Source organism: Pelobates fuscus, chromosome 2, assembly GCF_036172605.1.
Source record: "Pelobates fuscus isolate aPelFus1 chromosome 2, aPelFus1.pri, whole genome shotgun sequence".
In the NCBI taxonomy this organism is placed as follows: Eukaryota; Metazoa; Chordata; class Amphibia; order Anura; family Pelobatidae; genus Pelobates; species Pelobates fuscus.
In genome coordinates, this window is record NC_086318.1 from 41,783,661 (window position 1) to 41,806,272 (window position 22,612).

Below are 22,612 nucleotides of genomic sequence, written 5' to 3' on the forward strand. Positions count from 1 at the left end.
TCACCATAACAACCTCATCGAAATTAAGTTGTTATTGTGCCAGGAGGTCCCCAGGTGCTTTCTTACCTGAAGGTTAAACCATTCGAGAGCCACATTGATCCACACAATATATTTATTAGAGTGACCTTTGTCATCTGTGGAACATTAATTTCTACCCTCTTGTCCCAAAGTCACTAGGGCAACTGATCTGCTATGAACAAAATAATCTTCCCTACCTCGCTATACATGATATGCAAATTCAAAAACAAATGTATTCATACACCCTTTAAAAAGAAGAACAATATATTATTAAGCAACACATTTAAAATGAATTCTACGTAAAGTAAAGAGGTGCAGAATGTAATGAGCTATAACTGCTCGCTAAAATAACTGAAAAAAAGTTTCATGAAAAAAGTTTTTGGAATCAAATACCCAAAGGATTTAATACTTGATTTTCTCGAGGGCAGCACTCAATGGTTTAAACTATTTCCTCGAGTTAAGTTAAAAAGGCATGTAAGAGGCTTACTCTGTATATTGGCAGCGATCGAGATTTTTGGTCTCAAGGTGCCAAAACAACAACCTTTAGAGCAGATTCAGCAAATGCACTGAAACCCTCGGCGGTGTGAGTTAAATGTGTCTTGTTATTCTTCATGGAGAGCCATGTTGAGCACTGTTACAATTGTTGCATAAAGCAATTATGGCTAAGGTGTGGCATGCAGCTGTAGCAGACCTTCCAATCATTCTCTTCCAGCTTCCCGGCTGACTGAGACTCACAGGCTATGCAACCCAGAACACCTGCAGCTGTTAGCAATCACTGGCTTATAATGTGATTGCAGAAAAGTTCTAACGTACAGTAACTGTTCATAAACTATGAGAATTCTCAGGAAATTTAATAGATTTTTCCCCCTATTTTCTGACCGCCAATATTTCTACATGGAGAGCTCAGTAGGATAACCTGCAATGTTACCAGTGCCTGGTGTATCACGTTAGCTAAAAAAAATAACCCTTTTAACCCCTGGATATTTTGCAACCTTACAAACAGCGTGTATTAAATTGCTGGAATTGTGGAAAATGACTCCATTTGTAAATCAGCAAATCAGTCAAGCTTGTAGGCCAGTTTACCTTGAGTTGCACTCAAGCAGAGCAATTAGGGAACGCTAGTTCCAAATCACAGTATGAAGGACTCAATAACTGAGCGCATGTTTTTCTCTGTTTGTTTGTAAACCCATGATGCATTCAGTCAGTGAGAGATGTTATGAAGATTACAGAGGGATCAAACAGAAAATGTATGTGCATTTTAAAGGGCCACTATATACATGAAGCGATCTCCCATAAGGCTTTAAAAAATATTTATGTGCAAGAAAACCCCCCCCCCAAAAAAACATTCTGTAAAAGGAAAAAAAATGCTAATCTTTAAAATTCCTGAAATTGCAGTCAGAACCTTTTTAAACTATATTTTCAAACTATACCTTTCTTCCTACCTCCCAGGTGCCACACTGACAAAAAGGTTTGCTGAGCAACCTGTGTTAGGCCGAGCGCTTATTGCTTTCTCTTTATGCCCACTGAGAGTAGTAGTGCATAATAGATGAATATATTAATTAGAGATATAATATACTAGTTAATAACTTACAGGGGCATGCATTACTTGACAATTTCTTTGTCTTAAAGCGGCAAGAAAACACTTTTAAACAAATGTTCAAACCATAATAAAGCGAGAAAACTTTGAACAGTATGTCATAAATGTTTAGAAACATTCTATAAACATGGTCAGATTGCACTTTGCGGCACGCCTCTCATGCCATTTCGTCACCTTTCCTCCCCACCTTCCTCACAGACTCATCTAAGTTTTAGACCAGCCCACTCATGACAGAAACAGGTAATCATCATGCAGCAGGAGAGAGAAACATGGCACCAGACCCTGCTCTGAGTGCTCACTCTGATCACACTCCCTCTCTTCTCCCCCTGTCAATATATTGCAAGGTGAAAAGATCAAATTCTGCCAAAATATGTGTGTGATAGGCTATCTGTTTCCAGAATTTGGCTTGAGAGTTCAATTGTTTGAAATTTGGTCTACATTCAAGATCATTTTGAGGCTGAGTTGCAAAATCCAAACATTTATAATTTAAAATAAAACTTTCCAAATACCCCTGGAAGGTACCAGAATATTTCTGATAATTCGGCCCAGGGAGCATTTGGACTTGACTGTACATCCATGTAGGGGTTTATAGGTCTTGTAAAATATACAATTATATTCAATAATACATAAAAAAAAATATATGTTTAAAAAATGTGTTAGTTCAAAAATGCTAATTGCATGATTTATTATGTCCTCAGAGTAGAATAAATATCTAGCAATAAAATTAAACACTGTTACAAAATAAGATAGATAAAAACTAGTCCTGATAAGGGACATTCTCGTTTAAGTCTGCAATACATTGGTGACAAGTTTAAGAATCCTGGCATTCTGAGCTCACATGTGTGCTGCCGACTAAACAATGAGCGGTAGAACAACTGCGTAATTCTGATTAATACGCTCCTTGAAAATGTCATTAACTATATGTTTAAAGGGGTCACCAGTAATTCCACAATGGTAAATTAAATATTTTGTTGCCATGGAAACATGGCAGACATTCTGAAACAATAATTATTGGATTGCAGGTAATAAATGGATTTTTAATAATGTTATTTAACAATGGTAACGGTAATTACTGCATGATAATTAGCATTTCTATTGTCCTGTTCATTGGGACTGTGTCATATATAATTTTTTTATTACATCCAGCACGTCTATGCATACAAACTTACATAGGACAGTAAGGCTTTGAATAACTTTTGGGGAAAATAGGATACTTCTGGCTGAAACAGGCAAATAATAAAAAAAAAAAAAAAAAAAAAATGTATGCTCACTGTGACGAAGTGCCCTTCGCCACTTTGTCCTGGAGAGGCCTGCTTGCCTGCCTCCTCCCCTGCGACTATGGTCCTGGACTATAGTGCACTGCAAACCCTGTATTCAGGCATATGGACTTGTATTAGACTGTCTTTTTCCCTTTATCTATGCTGTAGGTTTGGACTGCTAATATAACCTAACAGCCAGGGGATTTAGGCGAATATATTACATGAGAATGCCATTACTGGAGAATACAGCCGTTCGTATGATTTCATGCGAATTCTTTGTGCTCTGAATAGGTGGCCGCCATTTCGGGACTTTTCCACGTGTTCGCGGCCATCTTGCGTGCGAACAGCGGTGTTTGCCTGTGAACGCATGGAACTGAAAACGGAAGCACAAACAGGCGAATACCGCTAAGACCTCCAGACATCCAGAACTTCGCACGGAAACTACCGAACGACCGGCCGTTCGGTAGTTATACTTAACTTAGTATGGGGATTCTAGCGACCACAAAGATGCGAATGGATGGCAAGAATTTCGTCTATTTTACCGTGCGAACGGAGACCGACCGCAAGGCCAAAACTCATGGAACTATTTTCGGCTAGTTGGTCTGTGCGGTCGGTCAAAACTTTGGAGCCCTGTATCTCCCGAACCATCCATCCGAATGGGCTGATTTTTGGACAGACTGTTCCCCTGAACAAGGGCTATTTGGGGATACCAGATTTAAAGCTGTACCCCCTGGTTTTGGGGTACATCCAGAACTTGGGTAAAATAATGTATGTTTTAATTGGGTTATGTGCTTATCTGAGGGGAGGAGACGTGGGGGTGTTACCATGCATGTGATTGGTCAATTTCATCCTCCCCCTGGGAGTGTCCGGTATGTACCTGATCCTAATAAAAAGCAGGCTGGGTGTTCCAGTCCTCAGACCTCTTCTGACCCTCAATACGTAGCCGTGTCTCGTTATTGGAGGGAACTGCTATATCACACTGGGGATTGCTATGCGCTGCATATTCCCCTGAGCTCTTAATCACTTAGCTCTTGTAAGAGCTTGTTCCGGATATGCCCGCCTGGAGGAGAGGTCTTCCCCACACGGTCCTGGAGGACAGAAGCCGATCCAGGGTGGAAGGAAGACGGCGCGGCTCCAGTTAAGCTACGGCGGTTGTGGAGCCTGCGGTGGTTGTGGTGTCGTCTGCAGTGCTTGGAGTCCTCTGAGAGCGCTAGGAGCATCCATCAACGGAGGGTACTCGGTCGGAGTACACGGAGCTCCGTTACAGTGGTGGCAGCGGTGGGATGGCGTCCTAGTGCGAGGAGAAGCAGCTCAGAGACACTGGTAACGTTTGGAGTTACAATTGAGGGCAACGCTAGCCATTGGGCAGCGCCCCTGGCTACAACAGGATGGCTTCCCTAGGGCGAGGAACAGCATCCTGGGAACACCCAGCAAAACTGGACTATTGGTATAGTCACGTACAGTTTGACGCTATGCTGAAGCGGCGGTTGGCTATCTACGGGCCCCTTCTAACCGAGGAAATGATACCAAGAATGAGGAGAGAACTGGCGGAGTATCTGCAGATGGAAGCAGAATATCGGGCAGTGCGGGCAAAGTATTCCGTCCCTGCGCCCCAACAACAGCGTGAGTTACAGGGGGCCGAAGGTGCCGTCCTTCCCCCCCAGCAGCCGTGTGTCCTACAGAGAGCAGAGACAGTTGGTCCCTCTCTACAGCAACAGGACCATGGTAAGGGAGTGGAGACAGGCGGTCTCCCTCTCCAGCGGCAGTGTGTACCCCAGGGGGCCGAAGGTGCCGTCCTTCCCCCCCAGCAGCAGTATGTCCTACAGAGAGCAGAGACAGTTGGTCCCTCTCTACAGCAACAGGACCATGGTAAGGGAGCGGAGACAGGCGGTCTCCCTCTCCAGCGGCAGTGTGTACCCCAGGGGGCCGAAGGTGCCGTTCTTCCCCCCCAGCAGCAGTGTGTCCTACAGAGAGCAGAGACAGTTGGTCCCTCTCTACAGCAACAGGACCATGGTAAGGGAGTGGAGACAGGCGGTCTCCCTCTCCAGCGGCAGCCTGTGTTTCCAGGAGAGGAGCACAGCACCCCCTCTCCCCAGCGGCAGCTTCCCCCAACAAGGGGAGACACCAATCCTCCAGACGGCGCAGATGGGACCGTGGTCTCTGTGCCTGACCTACAGGGATGCTGGACAGCCTTTCCAGATCCCCAACTACCCTCACCGGGACACCCAGAGGAGGGGGTAAGTACAAATTCCCCTCCCCAGCTAACTCCTAGCGTGGCACCAGGGTTAACGGAGGCGATGCTAACCCCTCCTGACGTCCATGTTCCCTTGACTACTGAGCCGGACTATGGTCTCAGTACCCCAGCGGAAGAGCTGGCAGCTGGACAGAGCGCAGTCGGCCTCTGCCCTACCTTTGTCCCTGGTCCAGAGCCTGATGTCCTGCAGGCTACCCCAGCGGAAGAGCTGGCAGCTGGACAGAGCGCAGTCGGCCTCTGCCCTACCTTTGTCCCTGATCCAGAGCCTGATGTCCTGCAGGCTACCCCAGCAGAAGAGCTGGCATCTGGGCAGAGTGCAGTTGGCCTCTGCCCTTCAAGTACCCTCAGCATGTGGCCTCATTACCACAGCCAAATACCCAGGTGCAGTAACTGTGTGTTGGGGGTAGGCTGTTCCTGTACTTTGATGTTGTGGGGGGGCCACTCGGACATCTGTTTATTGTGGGTTGGTGGATCGACTAACGGAGGCACTGACCGACAGAAGGTCAGGTGCCTGGTTAGTCTTCCCCCCAAAGGGGAGATGTGTGACGAAGTGCCCTTCGCCACTTTGTCCTGGAGAGGCCTGCTTGCCTGCCTCCTCCCCTGCGACTATGGTCCTGGACTATAGTGCACTGCAAACCCTGTATTCAGGCATATGGACTTGTATTAGACTGTCTTTTTCCCTTTATCTATGCTGTAGGTTTGGACTGCTAATATAACCTAACAGCCAGGGGATTTAGGCGAATATATTACATGAGAATGCCATTACTGGAGAATACAGCCGTTCGTATGATTTCATGCGAATTCTTTGTGCTCTGAATAGGTGGCCGCCATTTCGGGACTTTTCCACGTGTTCGCGGCCATCTTGCGTGCGAACAGCGGTGTTTGCCTGTGAACGCATGGAACTGAAAACGGAAGCACAAACAGGCGAATACCGCTAAGACCTCCAGACATCCAGAACTTCGCACGGAAACTACCGAACGACCGGCCGTTCGGTAGTTATACTTAACTTAGTATGGGGATTCTAGCGACCACAAAGATGCGAATGGATGGCAAGAATTTCGTCTATTTTACCGTGCGAACGGAGACCGACCGCAAGGCCAAAACTCATGGAACTATTTTCGGCTAGTTGGTCTGTGCGGTCGGTCAAAACTTTGGAGCCCTGTATCTCCCGAACCATCCATCCGAATGGGCTGATTTTTGGACAGACTGTTCCCCTGAACAAGGGCTATTTGGGGATACCAGATTTAAAGCTGTACCCCCTGGTTTTGGGGTACATCCAGAACTTGGGTAAAATAATGTATGTTTTAATTGGGTTATGTGCTTATCTGAGGGGAGGAGACGTGGGGGTGTTACCATGCATGTGATTGGTCAATTTCATCCTCCCCCTGGGAGTGTCCGGTATGTACCTGATCCTAATAAAAAGCAGGCTGGGTGTTCCAGTCCTCAGACCTCTTCTGACCCTCAATACGTAGCCGTGTCTCGTTATTGGAGGGAACTGCTATATCACACTGGGGATTGCTATGCGCTGCATATTCCCCTGAGCTCTTAATCACTTAGCTCTTGTAAGAGCTTGTTCCGGATATGCCCGCCTGGAGGAGAGGTCTTCCCCACACGGTCCTGGAGGACAGAAGCCGATCCAGGGTGGAAGGAAGACGGCGCGGCTCCAGTTAAGCTACGGCGGTTGTGGAGCCTGCGGTGGTTGTGGTGTCGTCTGCAGTGCTTGGAGTCCTCTGAGAGCGCTAGGAGCATCCATCAACGGAGGGTACTCGGTCGGAGTACACGGAGCTCCGTTACACTCACTAAAGGTCTTATGAATAACAATATGCATTTTGACTATTATTATGATTATTATAGGATATTGACTCTAATGTAAACCCCGAATGAAAAAACAATAATAATAAAAAATAAATAAATATATATCATGTGAAACATCACCAGGCAAGATGATCATTTTTTTTGTTTAATTATTTACTAACTAATATCCAAAAAAATTGTAATTTGTTTTGGTTTGTATGGATCACAATTGCAAAAAATAGGATCAAAATAATTTATCATTTTCAATCAAGATGATTGAAATTGATACTCGTATGGTGTTTCATACGCTTTAGGGGAAACACAAAAGAATCATGAATGAATGGATCAAAGAACAAATGAGTACTGAATACACAGGAGGAAGTTATCTAACATGTATCTTAGTAAATAATAGATATTCCCTTTTTTGTTCATAGAATCAACCTAAGGAAATGGAAAAACAGTAAAACTCTTTGATAATTCTGAATCAATAGTTTGTTCCTGAATGACATCAATTTGATACCTTGAAACACAGAGGTCCTTAGCAGTCCCTCTGCAACACTGGCATCGATTTCTGTGCAGCTGTGATATCTAACCTTGGCAGAGATTTGTGAACTTATGGCTACAGCTGGGCATCATGGGAAATTTAGTTCACAAACATCTGCAGTGCCAAGGTGAGCCATCGTTGTTGCAGATTGGGCAATTCATTTATGCGGAGAAATTCTGCTGGCGTTAGGAAGACGCCACATTTGGAATAATTTTGCATCTAGTGAGACTTTCCTGGGTGAGAGATGCCCTTTATATTATAAAGTGTGTCTGGATTTGACAAGTCAAACAACAATCATTAAATTGAAATAACATTAATTTTGATATGTTTTAAAGAGGCATCCCTAACCGCATTAACACATACAAATCTGTTATTTCATATATTAATATACACACATGCACACCTAATATATACTACTGTTACGTTATACAATTTATATAGTGGTGCATATAGCTTTCACACCAAGAAATCGGTCTTCCATTTTTAATACATTGTAGAGTTTTTTTTGTACATCGTAAAGGTGAACAAAAAGGCGGGACAAAGTACTAAAAATGGAGGAATTGCCATGGAAACCATAGATGTTATACATTATACAGCAATTCTGGGTCAATATTCTAAGCATTGATTGATCAACAGGAACATTCCATTGGTTTCCATGGTGACTGCTACGCATTCCGTTTTCTATTTGCATTATATCTATAAATCCCCCCCCCCCCCGCTGCAATTTTACCCACTTCCTTTAGGCTTTAAGCTAATTTGAGCGCTTCTTCAACACTGCTCTCCTATGCTGCCATTCTGTTGTTACAATACTCAGAATGTCTTGTTAACCCATAGTACATTGCCGTATTGGTGTTTCCTAAATAATATTAATAGTGTTTAAAGAGAAATCCTGTTCATCCTACCGCAGACCAACATCGACCTGGAAACATGACTCACAGTTTTGTTGCAAGGTTTGTAATCTCCCCAACACACAAAACACGGCAGTTAATAATGCATGACAAACAGGAAATGCCTGGGAAATTATGAAGCATTAAATATACTACACTATTATGGTATTTAACACTGGGTACCAATCTCTTGCGAGCTGCAATGGATGATAAGAGTTAGAAGGATGAGCCATCATTATATAGGTCTCTAATCCTCGGAGGAAAATGCTATAAATATGTAAATCTCATAGGTATTCAACAACACACAGAAATTTGAGGAATGAAGGGCATTTCAGATTCACTTTCTTGTAACAGTGTAATGAGTATAGAACAGTTTTGCCTCTAGCTGGTCTTTATAGCAGAAAATGTGATTCCTCGACTGAAGACAGCGAAGGAAGTATAATTCAAGTACTTTAAGGGTCCTAAGCTTTTTTTTTTTTCTATTCTTACATTAGACGGAATAAGAACAAAACGGAGCCTTGTGTGTGCTGTCAGGAGGGCACTGGAGACTTCAAAGACGCACTCTTCAAATGTTTGATCTATTTAAAGAGCTTTGCAACCAGGCATAGGTAAAGAAAAAGGCTCTAACATCAGACAGCGAGCTATAGGGATGAGAGAAAAGCAGCGTATGTGCTGATGGGGAGATATTACAATGAATGAAAGTGAACACATGCATGGACTGGCCATAGATCTCACTCCAGCTTTAATAGAGGCCTCGGTAAGTCAAGTAACTGTGGAAGGGCACCATTGATTTCTTCCATGTTTTCTAATGGCCCATGATCCATTTGGAATGACTATAGATGATCTAAATATTTAAAACATTCAGTAAATTCATTAATCTAGATTGTTTCATAAACTCATGTTGGAGGAGGAAGCTCTAGGAGTGTTCTAGATTTAAAATGATATTAAATAATTACATTATATTTTTAAGCAGTTGCATAATTCTAGAGTAATTTTGGAAAATCTCTACAAGTCAACAATAAATTAAAGGCATATTGTTTGAAATGTCACCAGAAGGAAACAGGATTGATGTATTTCCCTGTTTATCAGATGGAGATACTGCGAAAATCTGGACTGTTGGTGGATCGGTTTGGGAAACACTGGGCTAACGTGTTATTCCGAGTGCATCACATTGACTGTTATAAGCACTAAGCATTGGTTGTGTTTCTGATTCCAGAAGACATGCATGTTTTGTTGATTGTGCAAGGGATATGCAATGCTTGCTTGTTATCCCAATTTGAACAACTGCACAAAACGAGTTCACATAGTAGGAAAATCTTCCCAATCTGTTCACTAGGACCAAGTGTCCCATGGCACCTATTAACAAGAAGGTGAACCAGTATCCCTATTGTACCCTTTTGTATCATTAGGGGGTATAGGATTTAGTAGTTCTGAATCAGGGATGGCCACCAGATGCCCTTGCTCCTGCCACATGAGGTGACAGACGTGCAATCTGCACAAGTTATTCCCCCAAAAAACGGGTTTCCCAATTCTTATGAAATGTGGGGGAGGTTGATATCGTTTTTGAATAATTAAAGCGGATTTGAGCTTTAAACAAATATTTCAGAATGAGCATCAAAACGTCTCCAATAGATCCAATTCTTAAAATGAACCTTTATCCTGATGTAGCCTTCAAGACCAGGGCTCGCCAAGATCCTTGCTATTCTAACAATTCCTGCTTTGCCGTTAGTCCTGAAAGAGGTAAGTATACACATTTACGCTTTGTTAAAGCATAAATTGTTGATTTGACCATGGCTGGATTTTTATTATGTTTCTCTCAGTCGACATTTTTTATTTTGATTTAATTTGTATTATGCATTATCCTGTATGTTGTGGATTAGAACAAAAGCAAATATCTCAAAACTGCTATATCATTTGGCACAAACCTGTACCGAGCTGATGAATTGTACTGCACAACGTAATTCTTCACTATCTTTAAATGTGCAGAGATGTGTAAATGTAAATATAAAATAAACAAACAGGTTTTAAAGATAACAAAAAACAACACTGCTATAAACCTTAGAATAAGGTGAGAAAAAAGGTTGTGGGCAGGATAAAATGCTAATTTTGTAATTATATATATTTTAAAACCTACTAAACGGTTTCCAAACATGGCATAAGACAAAAAGATTTATTATTGAGTTAAATTTACTATTCGTGGCATTTTACATACATAGCGCCTTTATAAAGCAAAATAAAATAATATGAAAATATATAGTATCTCTTTAAAGTTAGAACAATTGCATTACAACATGATTTTTGGTTTGCCTAATCTTAAAGGTTTTTTCTGGCACTGTAGAATCCTACAGTGCCCCCTCTCCCCCATCCCGCCCTCAATTCCACATTGCTGAAGGGGTTAAAACCCTTCAATCACTTACTTGAATCCAGCGCCAATGTCCCTTGGCGCTGGGTCAGGCTATCGGCGGGGGAGACCTAATGTGTATGCGCAGCAATGGCTGCGCTCGCATTAGGATTTCCCCATAGGAAAGCATTATTTAATGCTTTCCTATGGGGATTCCGGTGACACTGGTCCCTCTAGCGGCTGTCTTGTGGAAACTGCAATAATTACCACTGTAGGGTTAAGGGACATGGGCCATTGCATTCAGACCACTTCAATGAGCTGAAGTGGCCTGTGTGCCTACAGTGTCTCTTTAACCAATTCCTTTTTTACGGACATTAACATATTTTTTTGCACAATCTTTCAAATAAACTGAAAAAATGAATTCTATAATTCTATAAAAAAAACAAATCTGAAATTTCTCCCCTTTTTTTTGAAAATTTATATTAAAAGAAGAACCTATAAAATTGTCAATTGCATTTTTTTTTTTTTTTTTTACAATAAAATGACTAGTTTACAACTCAACTCAAATGAATGAAATACCAATCAGGAAATATTCTGTTGTAAAGCACAGCATACTTCTCACAATATAATTTATTACAATCTTTTATGGCAGCATGCAATATTAATTTTTAGTTACTTTTTTTGTGAATTCTGTTTCTAGGTCAGAAAAATAACAACTAGTTACAAACAAATTAGAAGTGGTAAGTGCTAAAACTGTTCCAATTATTACTGAAGGACAGGACACTACTGTCCCCCGATTCTGGATCAAACCATTTTTACAAAGTTCAACCACAACTGGGGATCCCTGAGTTATCTATTTGCAGTATTTCTACTACAGAGATGCAATAAGGAAAATAACAATGAAGGGCTTTACAAGTAAGGTTAAGGAGTATGAATTCTTTATTATATTTCTTTTGGGCTTTGCAGAATGGATAAGCATCGGGGGAACAGTCTGGAAGAAAAGAACAACCATGGTCACGACAAATACCTATGGAATAAATTAAAAAGAAAAAGAGTAGTGATCTGTACTAAGGTAGAGGAGAGGCCTGGTACCCTAGGGAATTTGCAGAAAGAAAGCCAATGGGAACCTTCATTAGGGCCATCTTAGTCGATGGGTTCAGAATCCCACACTAAAGATTCTCTTGAAAATCACTAGAACAGAGAAAGGTAATTAAGGGGATTATAAACGATTCACTCAAGTCGTTTAGAGGCAAATGAAAGAAAAGACATGGACTTATAATTAAAAAGAACAGGAATCCATGGGAGGATTCTTCAGCATGTCCATTATAAGAGTATATATAAGGGGAAATGTCCTTCCATTAGATAGATCGATTTTAATTAAATGTGTAAGAAATGGACCTTGTGGAGAGGTATTTGATGAGATACAGTAGAGTTAAGTAATGCATCACATTAAGGACCAAGTCTTGACAGAAAATGTAACAATGACTTTTTGCGTATATTACCAATCTACTGATAAGATCAACATGAACAGTTTTGTAGGGTTAGAACAAACTATACGTATAGGTCTGTTTTCACCAATACATTAGACATTAACTCACAGGAGAACAATCCGAGGAGATCATAACCCCTCAGGGGAAGTACTAAGGGTTGTAATGGAATCAGAACCAGGTAAGAGTCCAGGCCTAATGGCTTTATTGCTCAATACTATATGAAATTTTTACACTTTTGTAAATGTTTCAACTCCCTGTTAAGCATGAATTTCCTTGGCCAGTTTGACTACAATTCCCTTCCCTTCTCCGTTAGCCGCTCACCCAGTCTCCACTTCAAAAAAATCATTAAAAACTTACTTCTTCACAAAAGCATATCAATTAAACTGTTAATGAAGTTCCCCTTTCCTCTTTATTTTAATTGTATTAATAATCCTCTTTTAAAGAGGTGATAAGCATAACAAACATGGGCTTTATCTGTTTTTTTTTTTTTGCTTGGAATCCCACCTCAACAGTATGAAGGAAATAATAATGAATGTTTTCTTTAAGGTACATTTTACGAAATACAAAAAAAATAAAATAAAATGTTCAATGGCCGAAGGGGAACAATTAAGAACTAGGCTTCTTTTTTTGCTTGGCACAGTCTAATATTAGATATTTGGGCCCTTTAGATCATTCAACTCGTTTAAGGCAAACCATCTAGATGTGTTAGCATAAATAAGGAACAACCTGAATACATGGTACGTTTTACTGATCTGTGAAGGGTTACAAGAGTTCCATTCTTTATCAAAATGTCCACTGTGTACACTTTGATAATCCCTGTAATCCTTGGCAAAATGCATTAGTGTTTTACCCTATGTATGGTGTTAATCTTTATTTTCGATAAACTTTTTTTATTATTTTTTTTATTAATTTTTTTTTATGCTCTGACTTTCCTATATCACTATATTCTGTTTTATTTTCATTCTATAAAGGTGAAGTCATGCTACTACACTACTACACATCCAAGCAAAAAAGCCCTAATGCCTCCAAACAGGGGCCACATCTGTATACACCTGTGAGAAGAAGTCAAGTACTGGCCCTAAAATTTCTTCAACAAAAGACTAGGACAACAAGCAGATCCACAGGCGAGGATTGTACCGCCCAGGCCTATATATTTGGAGCGGATTACAAACTCCTATAATCTGTTAGTGCATCTATTTTATTTTATTCACTGATAATATCGAAATACTGCAAAATATTCTGTTTCCTCTCCTCGTTTTCCATATTGTTCCCTTAAAGCGCTGCTTCCCTGCACCCATACAGTATCTATTTAAGGCCAGGAAAAAAAAAGACTCTTGTTTGGGGAGTTCAAGCTGCCTATATGCACTATACAAGCGATAGGAATCTCATATTTTATACCATTAATCCCCTATATTAGTTAGGGTTTGGCACATAGCTGAACTCTGTGAGACATGTAACCATGTGGTACAATATGGCAAGTTTGCAAAGAAAATGAAATAGAATATAATGATTTGTTTTCAATTTCCCAATGAGATCAGTTTCCTACAAAAGCTCATTAGCAAAATTTAGCCAATTTCCGTCTTGGACGTGTTCCCACTGATACTTCTCTTTCACAACTATTCCTACTAAGACTTATGGGATTTGTAGTCAAAAACATCAGTGTGCTGCAGGTGGACAGAGCTGAGTATAAATTATGGTTGTTACGCAAATCTACAACATAAAGAAACATCATAATGTCAATGTATCCATAGGAACACAGCACGGTTCTCTTCAGTTTCTTTTTTTTTTTGTTTTGCTGTAGACTTCCCCTTTAAGTATTAAATCCATTTACTCCTCTAAAATTACAAGCCTGCAAAAGTCACAGTGACAAATTCCAGAGAATATACAATTTATAATGTTATTTCCACATTTGGTTGGTGAGTTACAGATGACGAAGCGGAACAGTGATTTTTATACCACAACCATAAACCTGGAGTTATTGAGCAACTTCAAAAAATATGACTGATATATTTCACAAAGAAGAAAAGTTTGGGATGTTCGTGGAAACTGCGAAGCGTTATGTATTTCTTTTTGTTTGTTTTTTTATTACTTTGGAACATAAAAAGAACCTGCTTCCATGCAGCAGGTTCTAGAACTTTCTGCTAACGCGCACCAGAAGCACTTGTCTTGAATTGGTTATTTAATATTTTTGGAATAATATTTGATGGAATAAAACTCCTATTAATTTAGGATAAAAAAGAAAATGATACCAGATTTTTTTTACACACATGCCAAAACAAAGTTTTCTTTCTTTCTCGTTGCTCTTGAGTTGAATGTAAGTTCAAGTTGATACACTGTTGCTCTATTGTCTCCACCGTTTAAGAAACTCCTGGAAATTAATTTTGGCACCTACAAGTAACAAACAAGTTTTATACAAGGGGTCCTATATTAGAATAATCTGTTTTTGTTTTGAACAAATGTTGTAGCAAATTATTTATGTTTTAGATTAGGAATGTAGACATTCTGGTGACAGTATCCTTAATTTCCAGCCAAGTTGTATCTAGGTCAGTTAATATTCTGATACTATGGCTTCCAATGAGCTAATGGTACATGCTGATGTCATCGCTATGTGAATGGATTCAGGAAAAGTAGCGTAATCAGTGAGGATCACTTAAATGGCATCACTTAGGGAGTCATAAATGAGAGACACTTTTTTAGGCTATCTTTAGTTATGAAATTACAAAGTAGTAGACAATATTAACAATAGGACTGTTACAAAAACCGTATTCGTATGGAAGGATGTAAATATTACACAACTTCCTGTTGGGAGATTAAGAGAAACCAAAACTTGAACCTTACCAGTACAGTCATACAAAGACAAAGAGGGAGACTCAAGACTTGCTAGGGGAAAATGACCCATGAATTGATCTAAATGCAGATTAAGACATATCTAGGTAGCTATTGAAAATAAAGGAGAGAGAGAGGGTGTGGAGGGATGATGGAAGGCACAGAAAACCCAGGACCTTAATGCAAGTCTACAGGTAGTGTACCGGAATTACTCCAACTGCTCGGAAGGAAATGTGTGTGAAGTATTGGCAGAACGAGGTACCAGGTTGCAGCTGTCTAAGCAAAGAGGAAAGACAATCATGTCCTCCAGGTGGACATATCTGATGCATAAATAATTTACTACAACATTTCTTCTGCGCTAGGCGATGAAAACAGATTATTCTCGAATTTCAAGACCTATGCATAAAATGTTTTCATTGCCCGAGACATTTGAATTGTGTAAAAAAAATAATCAGATTTAATGTTGTTTTAGTACTAAAGAAATGTTAAGTATTTTCAAAAGGCTAAAAAAAAAGCATTTAATTTAGCTCAACTTTTGGAATAATAAAGGTAAAATTAAGGAATCAAGACAATTACTATACATATATCTACAACTGTTCCCCATTTCTTTTTACAATTCAACTTAGCAAAAATGTTCAGATTTCTGTTAAAACAAATGTTTTTTTTTTGGTTTTTTTTTACTACTGGTAAATTTCTAAATAAAATTAGATCCTAAAAAAATATATTAATTGAATATTTATTTACAGTGTGTGTATAATGAATGCAGTGTGTGTATAATGAATGCAGTGTGTGTGTATGAATGCAGTGTGTGCGTATGAGTGCAGTGTGTGTGTATGAGTGCAGTGTGTGTGTATGTGTGCAGTGTGTGTGTATGAGTGCAGCGTGTGTATGAGTGCAGCGTGTGTATGAGTGCAGCGTGTGTATGAGTGCAGTGTGTGTGTATGAGTACAGTGTGTGTGTATGATTGCAGCGTGTGTATGAGTGCAGCGTGTGTATGAGTGCAGCGTGTGCGTATGAGTGCAGCGTGTGCGTATGAGTGCAGCGTGTGCGTATGAGTGCAGCGTGTGCGTATGAGTGCAGCGTGTGCATATGAGTGCAGCGTGTGCATATGAGTGCAGCGTGTGTATGAGTGCAGCGTGTGTATGAGTGCAGCGTGTGTATGAGTGCAGCGTGTGTATGTGTGCAGTGTGTGTGTATGAGTGCAGCGTGTGTATGTGTGCAGCGTGTGTATGAGTGCAGCGTGTGTATGTGTGCAGTGTGTGTGTATGAGTGCAGCGTGTGTATGTGTGCAGCGTGTGTATGTGTGCAGCGTGTGTGTATGAGTGAAGTGTGTGTATGAGTGCAGTGTGTGTATGTGTGCAGTGTGTGTGTATGAGTGCAGTGTGTGTATGAGTGCAGTGTGTGTATGAGTGCAGTGTGTGTATGAGTGCAGTGGGTGTGTATGAGTGCAGTGTGTGTATGAGTGCAGTGTGTGTATGAGTGCAGTGTGTGTGTATGTGTGCAGTGTGTGTGTATGTGTGCAGTGTGTGTGTATGAGTGCAGTGTGTGTGTGTGTAGTGTGTGTGTATGAGTGCAGTGTGTGTATGTGTGCAGTGTGTGTGTATGATTGCAGTGTGTGTGTATGAGTGCAGTGCGTGTGTATGAGTGCAGTGTGTGTATATGTGCAGTGTGTGTGTGTGTGTATGTGTGCAGTGTGTGTGTGTGTGTGTGTTGCAGAGCTTTGGTGGGGGTGGGCAATTTTATTATTTTTTTTAATTATTTTATATTGGGAAATAAATATAAAAGAAACAAATTAAAACCAATGTGGCTTACTAGAAAAGTAAAACAAGAGATCAAAAATAAGAAAAGGGCATTTAAAGCATTTAAATCGGACAAATCAGATGCATCTTATAAAAGATATAAGGAACTAAATAATGCGTGCAAAAAGGCAATTAGACTTGCTAAACTTCAAAATGAAAAAATGATAGCTAAAGAGAGCAAAACCAACCCTAAAGTATTTTTTAAGTACATAAATTCTAAAAAACCCAAAAATGAAAGTGTAGGTACACTAAAAACTGAAACGGGGGTGTTAGTCAATGAAGACCAGGAAAAGGCAGGAATTTTAAATAACTATTTCTCCTCTGTATATATTAAGGAAGAACCCATGGCAATAGATGTGCAAATGATTGCTACTAAAAACTTGCAGAATAATTGTAATTGGTTAACTCAAGACAAGGTGCTGCAGCAACTAAAGAAAGTTAATATAAACAAAGCTCCAGGGCCTGACGGTATCCATCCACGTGTACTTAAGGAACTAAGTGTAGAAATAAGTGAACCTCTGTTTTTAATCTTTCAAGATTCTTTTCTTTCAGGAAGTGTTCCGGAGGATTGGAGGAAGGCAGATGTGGTTCCTATATTCAAAAAGGGTTAAAAATCCTTGCCTGGAAATTATAGACCTGCAAGCTTAACTTCTGTGGCTGGTAAAATATTTGAAAGGTTATTAAGGGATTATATTCAAGAATTCCTTGAGAAGAACATGGTTATCAGCAAAAATCAGCACGGTTTTATGAAGCACAGGTCGTGTCAAACTAACTTGATTGCATTCTACGAAGAAGTAAGTAGAAGTATAGATCAGGGTGTTGCAGTGGATGTGATCTATTTGGACTTTGCCAAGGCATTTGATACAGTTCCACACAGAAGATTAGTGTTCAAACTCAAGGAAATCGGTCTAGATGAAAATGCTTGTTCTTGGGTCGAACATTGGCTTAAAAACAGAGTACAAAGAGTTGTCGTTAATGGTAAATTTTCAAGCTGGACAGAGGTGGCAAGTGGTGTCCCTCAGGGGTCTGTTCTGGGACCCCTTCTATTTAACATGTTTATAAATGATCTTGAAGACAGCATTGAAAGTCATGTTTCAGTGTTTGCAGATGACACAAAACTTTGTAAAATAATACAATGTGAGCAAGATATTACTTTGCTGCAGAGGGATTTAGATAGACTGGAGGACTGGGCACTCAAATGGCAGATGAAATTTAATGTTGAAAAATGCAAAGTTATGCACTTCGGCGTAAAGAATACACAAGCAACGTATACCCTTAATGGAAGCGAATTAGGGATAACAACACACGAAAAGGACTTGGGAATTGTTATAGACAACAAACTATGCAACAATGTGTAATGTCAATCAGCAGTGGCCAAGGCCAGTAGGGTATTGTCATGCATGAAAAAGGGACGTGAATATCATTTTGCCTCTTTATAAATCACTGGTAAGACCACACATTGAATATGCTGTGCAATTTTGGGCACCTGTTCTAAAGAAGGATTTTATGGCACTAGAAAAAGTGCAGAGGCGGGCTACAAAATTAATAAAAGGAATGGAACATATCAGCTATGAAGAAAGGTTAACAAATTTAAACCTATTTAGTTTAGAAAAACGTCGCCTGAGAGGGGATATGATAACATTATACAAATACATTCGAGGCCAATACAAACCATTGTGTGGAAATCTATTCACAAACCGGACTTTACATAGGACACGAGGTCATGCGTTTAGACTAGAAGAAAGAAGATTTCGTCTAAGGCAAAGGAAAGGTTTTTTTACTGTAAGAACAGGATGGGGAATTCTCTGCCTGAAGAAGTGGTTTTATCAGAGTCCATACCGATGTTCAAACAGCTACTAGATGCATACTTGCAAAAACAGAATATTCAAGGATATAATCTTTCAATGTAGGGTAATAACTGCTTGATCCAAGGATAAATCTGACTGCCATTCTGGGGTCAAGAAGGAATTTTTTTCCTAGCTTGTTGCAAAATTGTTAGTGCTTCAAACTGGGTTATTTTTGCCTTCTTTCTGATCAACAGCAAAAAACATATGTGAGGAAGGCTGAACTTGATGGACGCAAGTCTCTTTTCAGCTATGTAACTATGTAACTATGTACATTTTTTTATTATTATTTCTTATTATTATTTTATTATTTAATTTAATTATTATTATTATTATTATTATTATTATATATTTTGTGTTTTTGTCCCCCCTCCCTGCTTGATATATGGCAGGGAGGGGGGCTCTCCTTCCCTGGTGGTCCAGTGGAATTGGTAGTTCAGTGGGGGGGAGAGGGGGCTGGCAGAGCTGTAACTTACCTTTCCTGCAGTTCCTGTCAGCTCTCTCCTCCTCCGCGCCGTCCGGTCAGCTCTTCTGTCAGCTCCCACTGTAAGTCTCGCTAGAGCCACGGCTCTCGCGAGATTTACACTGGGAGCTGACCGAGGTGCTGAACGGACGGCGCGGAGGAGGAGAGAGCTGACAGGAGCTGCAGGAGAGGTAAGTTACAGCTCTGACAGCGCCTGTCTGTATTATGCCAATGCAAATTGCCATAATACAGACTGTTGACTCGAGTATAAGCCGAGTTGGGGTTTTTCAGCACAAAAAATGTGTTGAAAAACTCGGCTTATACTCGAGTATATACGGTATAGCTCTTCCCAAACATCAGCCATGCTTGATAAAGGGTAAAACAGATCTATATTTACTGTAAAACACACAGGTCTATATACAACCATTCCCAAACGGGGGTGTCATTACGAACAACAATGCATTGCACAAATGGAGCACCTTGGTGTCTTGGACACAGCTGACTTAGCACAATATAATTGAATTACTTCCAAGCACCTAACAATAATAGCCTTAAGAATACATGTTGATGGCTCTGAATTGAGGAGGTGACTAGAGTCTGGCTTTCGTTATTAAAGGTGACCAGGCAATCCGTCACACTGACTAAAAATGTTCAATGTATAAAAATGGTTTGAATCTCAACCATTTTCATCTGCAATAGATACCTAAATATCACAAACATTAACCTCCCCCCTGCTCAAACTGTACTTTAACTACTTCACATTCTAATCACTTTTCAAATGCTCCCCATATCTACCTCCAGGAACTGGACGACACTCGGTCCTGGGAGCTCTAGTCCCTACAAGGACTTTCCCTGTTGAATCCTCCACACTGGAACAGTGATTAAAGAATAGCCCTTTCCCTCCCGGTAACCAGACGACACATAGTTCTGGGAGTACAAGCTGGAATATGCTTATTGGCAGCCACAAATGGCCTTATATGCAGGTCCCCATGCCAAAGGGCACTCTCCCCTGTACCTGAGAGTAGACTACAGTAAAAGCACCCACAATTACATTGGCTCTCAGGTCCAGGACACTCCCACACAAAACAAGATAATCTATCCTCTGTGCCTGGGAGATAATTGAGTCAAGCACTGTATTAAACTCAATTATCTCCAGGCACAAAAAACACACATTTCCCAAACACCCCAAAAGTACCTTAAAATTACATAAAAAACCCTAAAAGTTACATCCCCTGATAGCCTCGTTCTGGGTGACCAACATATTCAAAAATCACCCAGATCGGTTCAGGGGTTCAGGATTTTCCTGGAAGTCCTAATTTGACCGACCGCTCGCATGGTCCTATGCCAAAAATAGTTCCATGGAATCGCGGCTAAGTGCCGCTGGGGACCGACCGGGAATTGTAAAGTCTTCAGGCGAAAATAGTTCCAGGGGTCTGTGGAAAGCGGCTGTGGAAAATCCTTTGGTATTTTTGTATTATAGGATTTTGGGGTTACCCAGATACCTGTACCTTATGTGTGATTGAGTGCGAGTACTATCTAGATTTTTTTTGGTAAGTATATATATTAAAAGGCTGGAAAGCCTTGCACTCAGGCAGCAGAGAAGTAAAGTGGCCGGGTGCAATACCAGGGCTCCAATATCCAAATGCTGTATGAACGGCTGCACTCACGGTCTTTAAGTAAAATATAACTTTTATTCCAAAATTGTTCAAAGCAGGATCAATGTTTCAGTTACTGTTGTGGGGACTTTCTTCAGGATCATAATTATCTATTGATATGATCCTGAAGAAAGTCCCCAACAGGGACTGAAACGTTGATCCTGCTTTTAAAAATGTTGGAATAAAAGTTAGATTTTACTTAAAGGACCACTCTAGGCACCCAGACCACTTCAGCTTAATGAAGTGGTCTGGGTGCCAGGTCCAGCTAGGGTTAACTAATTTTTTTATAAACATAGCAGTTTCAGAGAAACTGCTATGTTTATCAATTAGTTAAGCCTTCCCCTATTTCCTCTAGTGGCTGTCTCACTGACAGCCGCTAGAGGCGCTTGCGTGATTCTCACTGTGAAAATCACAGTGAGAGCACGCAAGCGTCCATAGGAAAGCATTATGAATGCTTTCCTATGTGACCGGCTGAATGCGCGCGCAGCTGTTGCCGCGCGTGCGCATTCAGCCGACGGGGAGGAACGGAGGCGGAGAGGAGGAGGAGAGCTCCCCGCCCAGCGCTGGAAAAAGGTAAGTTTTTACCCCTTTCCCCTTTCCAGAGCCGGGCGGGAGGGGGTCCCTGAGGGTGGGGGCACCCTCAGGGCACTCTAGTGCCAGGAAAACGAGTATGCTTTCCTGGCACTAGAGTGGTCCTTTAAAGACCGTGCAGCCATTTATACAGCGTTTATATATATATATATATATATATATATATATATATATATATATATATATATATATATATTAAATAAAACATACAATTACATAAAAAGGAACCATTTCTTGGTAGAATATAAAAGTCACAGAGAATAGTTTTTGAGATAAAATTCGATATTTTTCTGAAGATTCTGACCCTCTTTATCCAGATGTTTCCTCACTGTGCCAAATAACCCACAGTTTGTCACCAAATATAATATTTTTAAAACAATAATTAAATTAAGGGAGATAGCAGATCACCAATCAAAAGGTATGGCCCATTTGGCACATTCAGTAATTGACAATAAATAAGAAATGTAGTTTGACTTTCATTCATGAATTTAACATTACAATCAGTATAGCTGTATTTCATTCCTACCTTAGCTCTGTTTGTTGGGTCCTTCTTTATCCACTTTATTACAGTTTCATACACCAACTCTTCGGCTTTTGTATTCAGGCTATCATTCGAAATGTAGGAAACAAAATCTTCTCTGGATATGTTCAGGATCTCGTCCTGATTCGCCACCTCTGGAAAATTCTGTAGTGCGTATGCCTTGGACATACTGCAGAGTTCTACGCACTGCATGGCTTCCGCCATTGCTAGAATTCCCAGGCAGTTGTTTGCCGTCAGTTGTTTTTCTACACAAACACAAGTCAATCAATTAGACATTATTAGTTACAAACAAACATAAGAATCTATATGCATCTTTTTCTCAATAAGTTCTGTTACATTGTATTGCGGAATACGCTGACGCTCTTTAACCCCTTAAGGACACATGACATGTGTGACATGTCATGATTCCCTTTTATTCCAGAAGTTTGGTTCTTAAGGGGTTAAAGGGACACTATAGTGTCAGGAAAACAAATCGGTTTTCCTGACACTATAGTACCCTGAGCGTGCCCCCACCCTCAGGGTCCCCCTCCCGTGGCGCTGAAGGGGTTAAAACCCCATTCAGTAGCTCACCTAATTCCAGCGCCTGGCTCCCTTAACTCTCCTCCCCCGCCCACGTCAGCATCCTCGTTCACCGTCACAGGAGCAGAATGCGCATGCGAGGCACTGCCCCGCGCGCGTTCAAAGTGTCCGTAGGAAAGCATTTTTCAAT

General features: G+C 40.6%; 1 protein-coding gene across 1 annotated transcript in view; it reads right to left on the reverse strand.

The window, feature by feature from the left end:
• KLHL29 (kelch like family member 29) overlaps window positions 1–22,612 on the reverse strand; it is an 830,662-nt gene that overhangs the window by 150,111 nt on the left and 657,939 nt on the right. Inside the window, exon 9 of the mRNA XM_063440860.1 lies at window positions 21,889–22,148. Within this exon, the coding sequence (XP_063296930.1) occupies window positions 21,889–22,148 (260 nt within the window). The remainder of the gene's footprint in view (window positions 1–21,888; window positions 22,149–22,612) is intronic.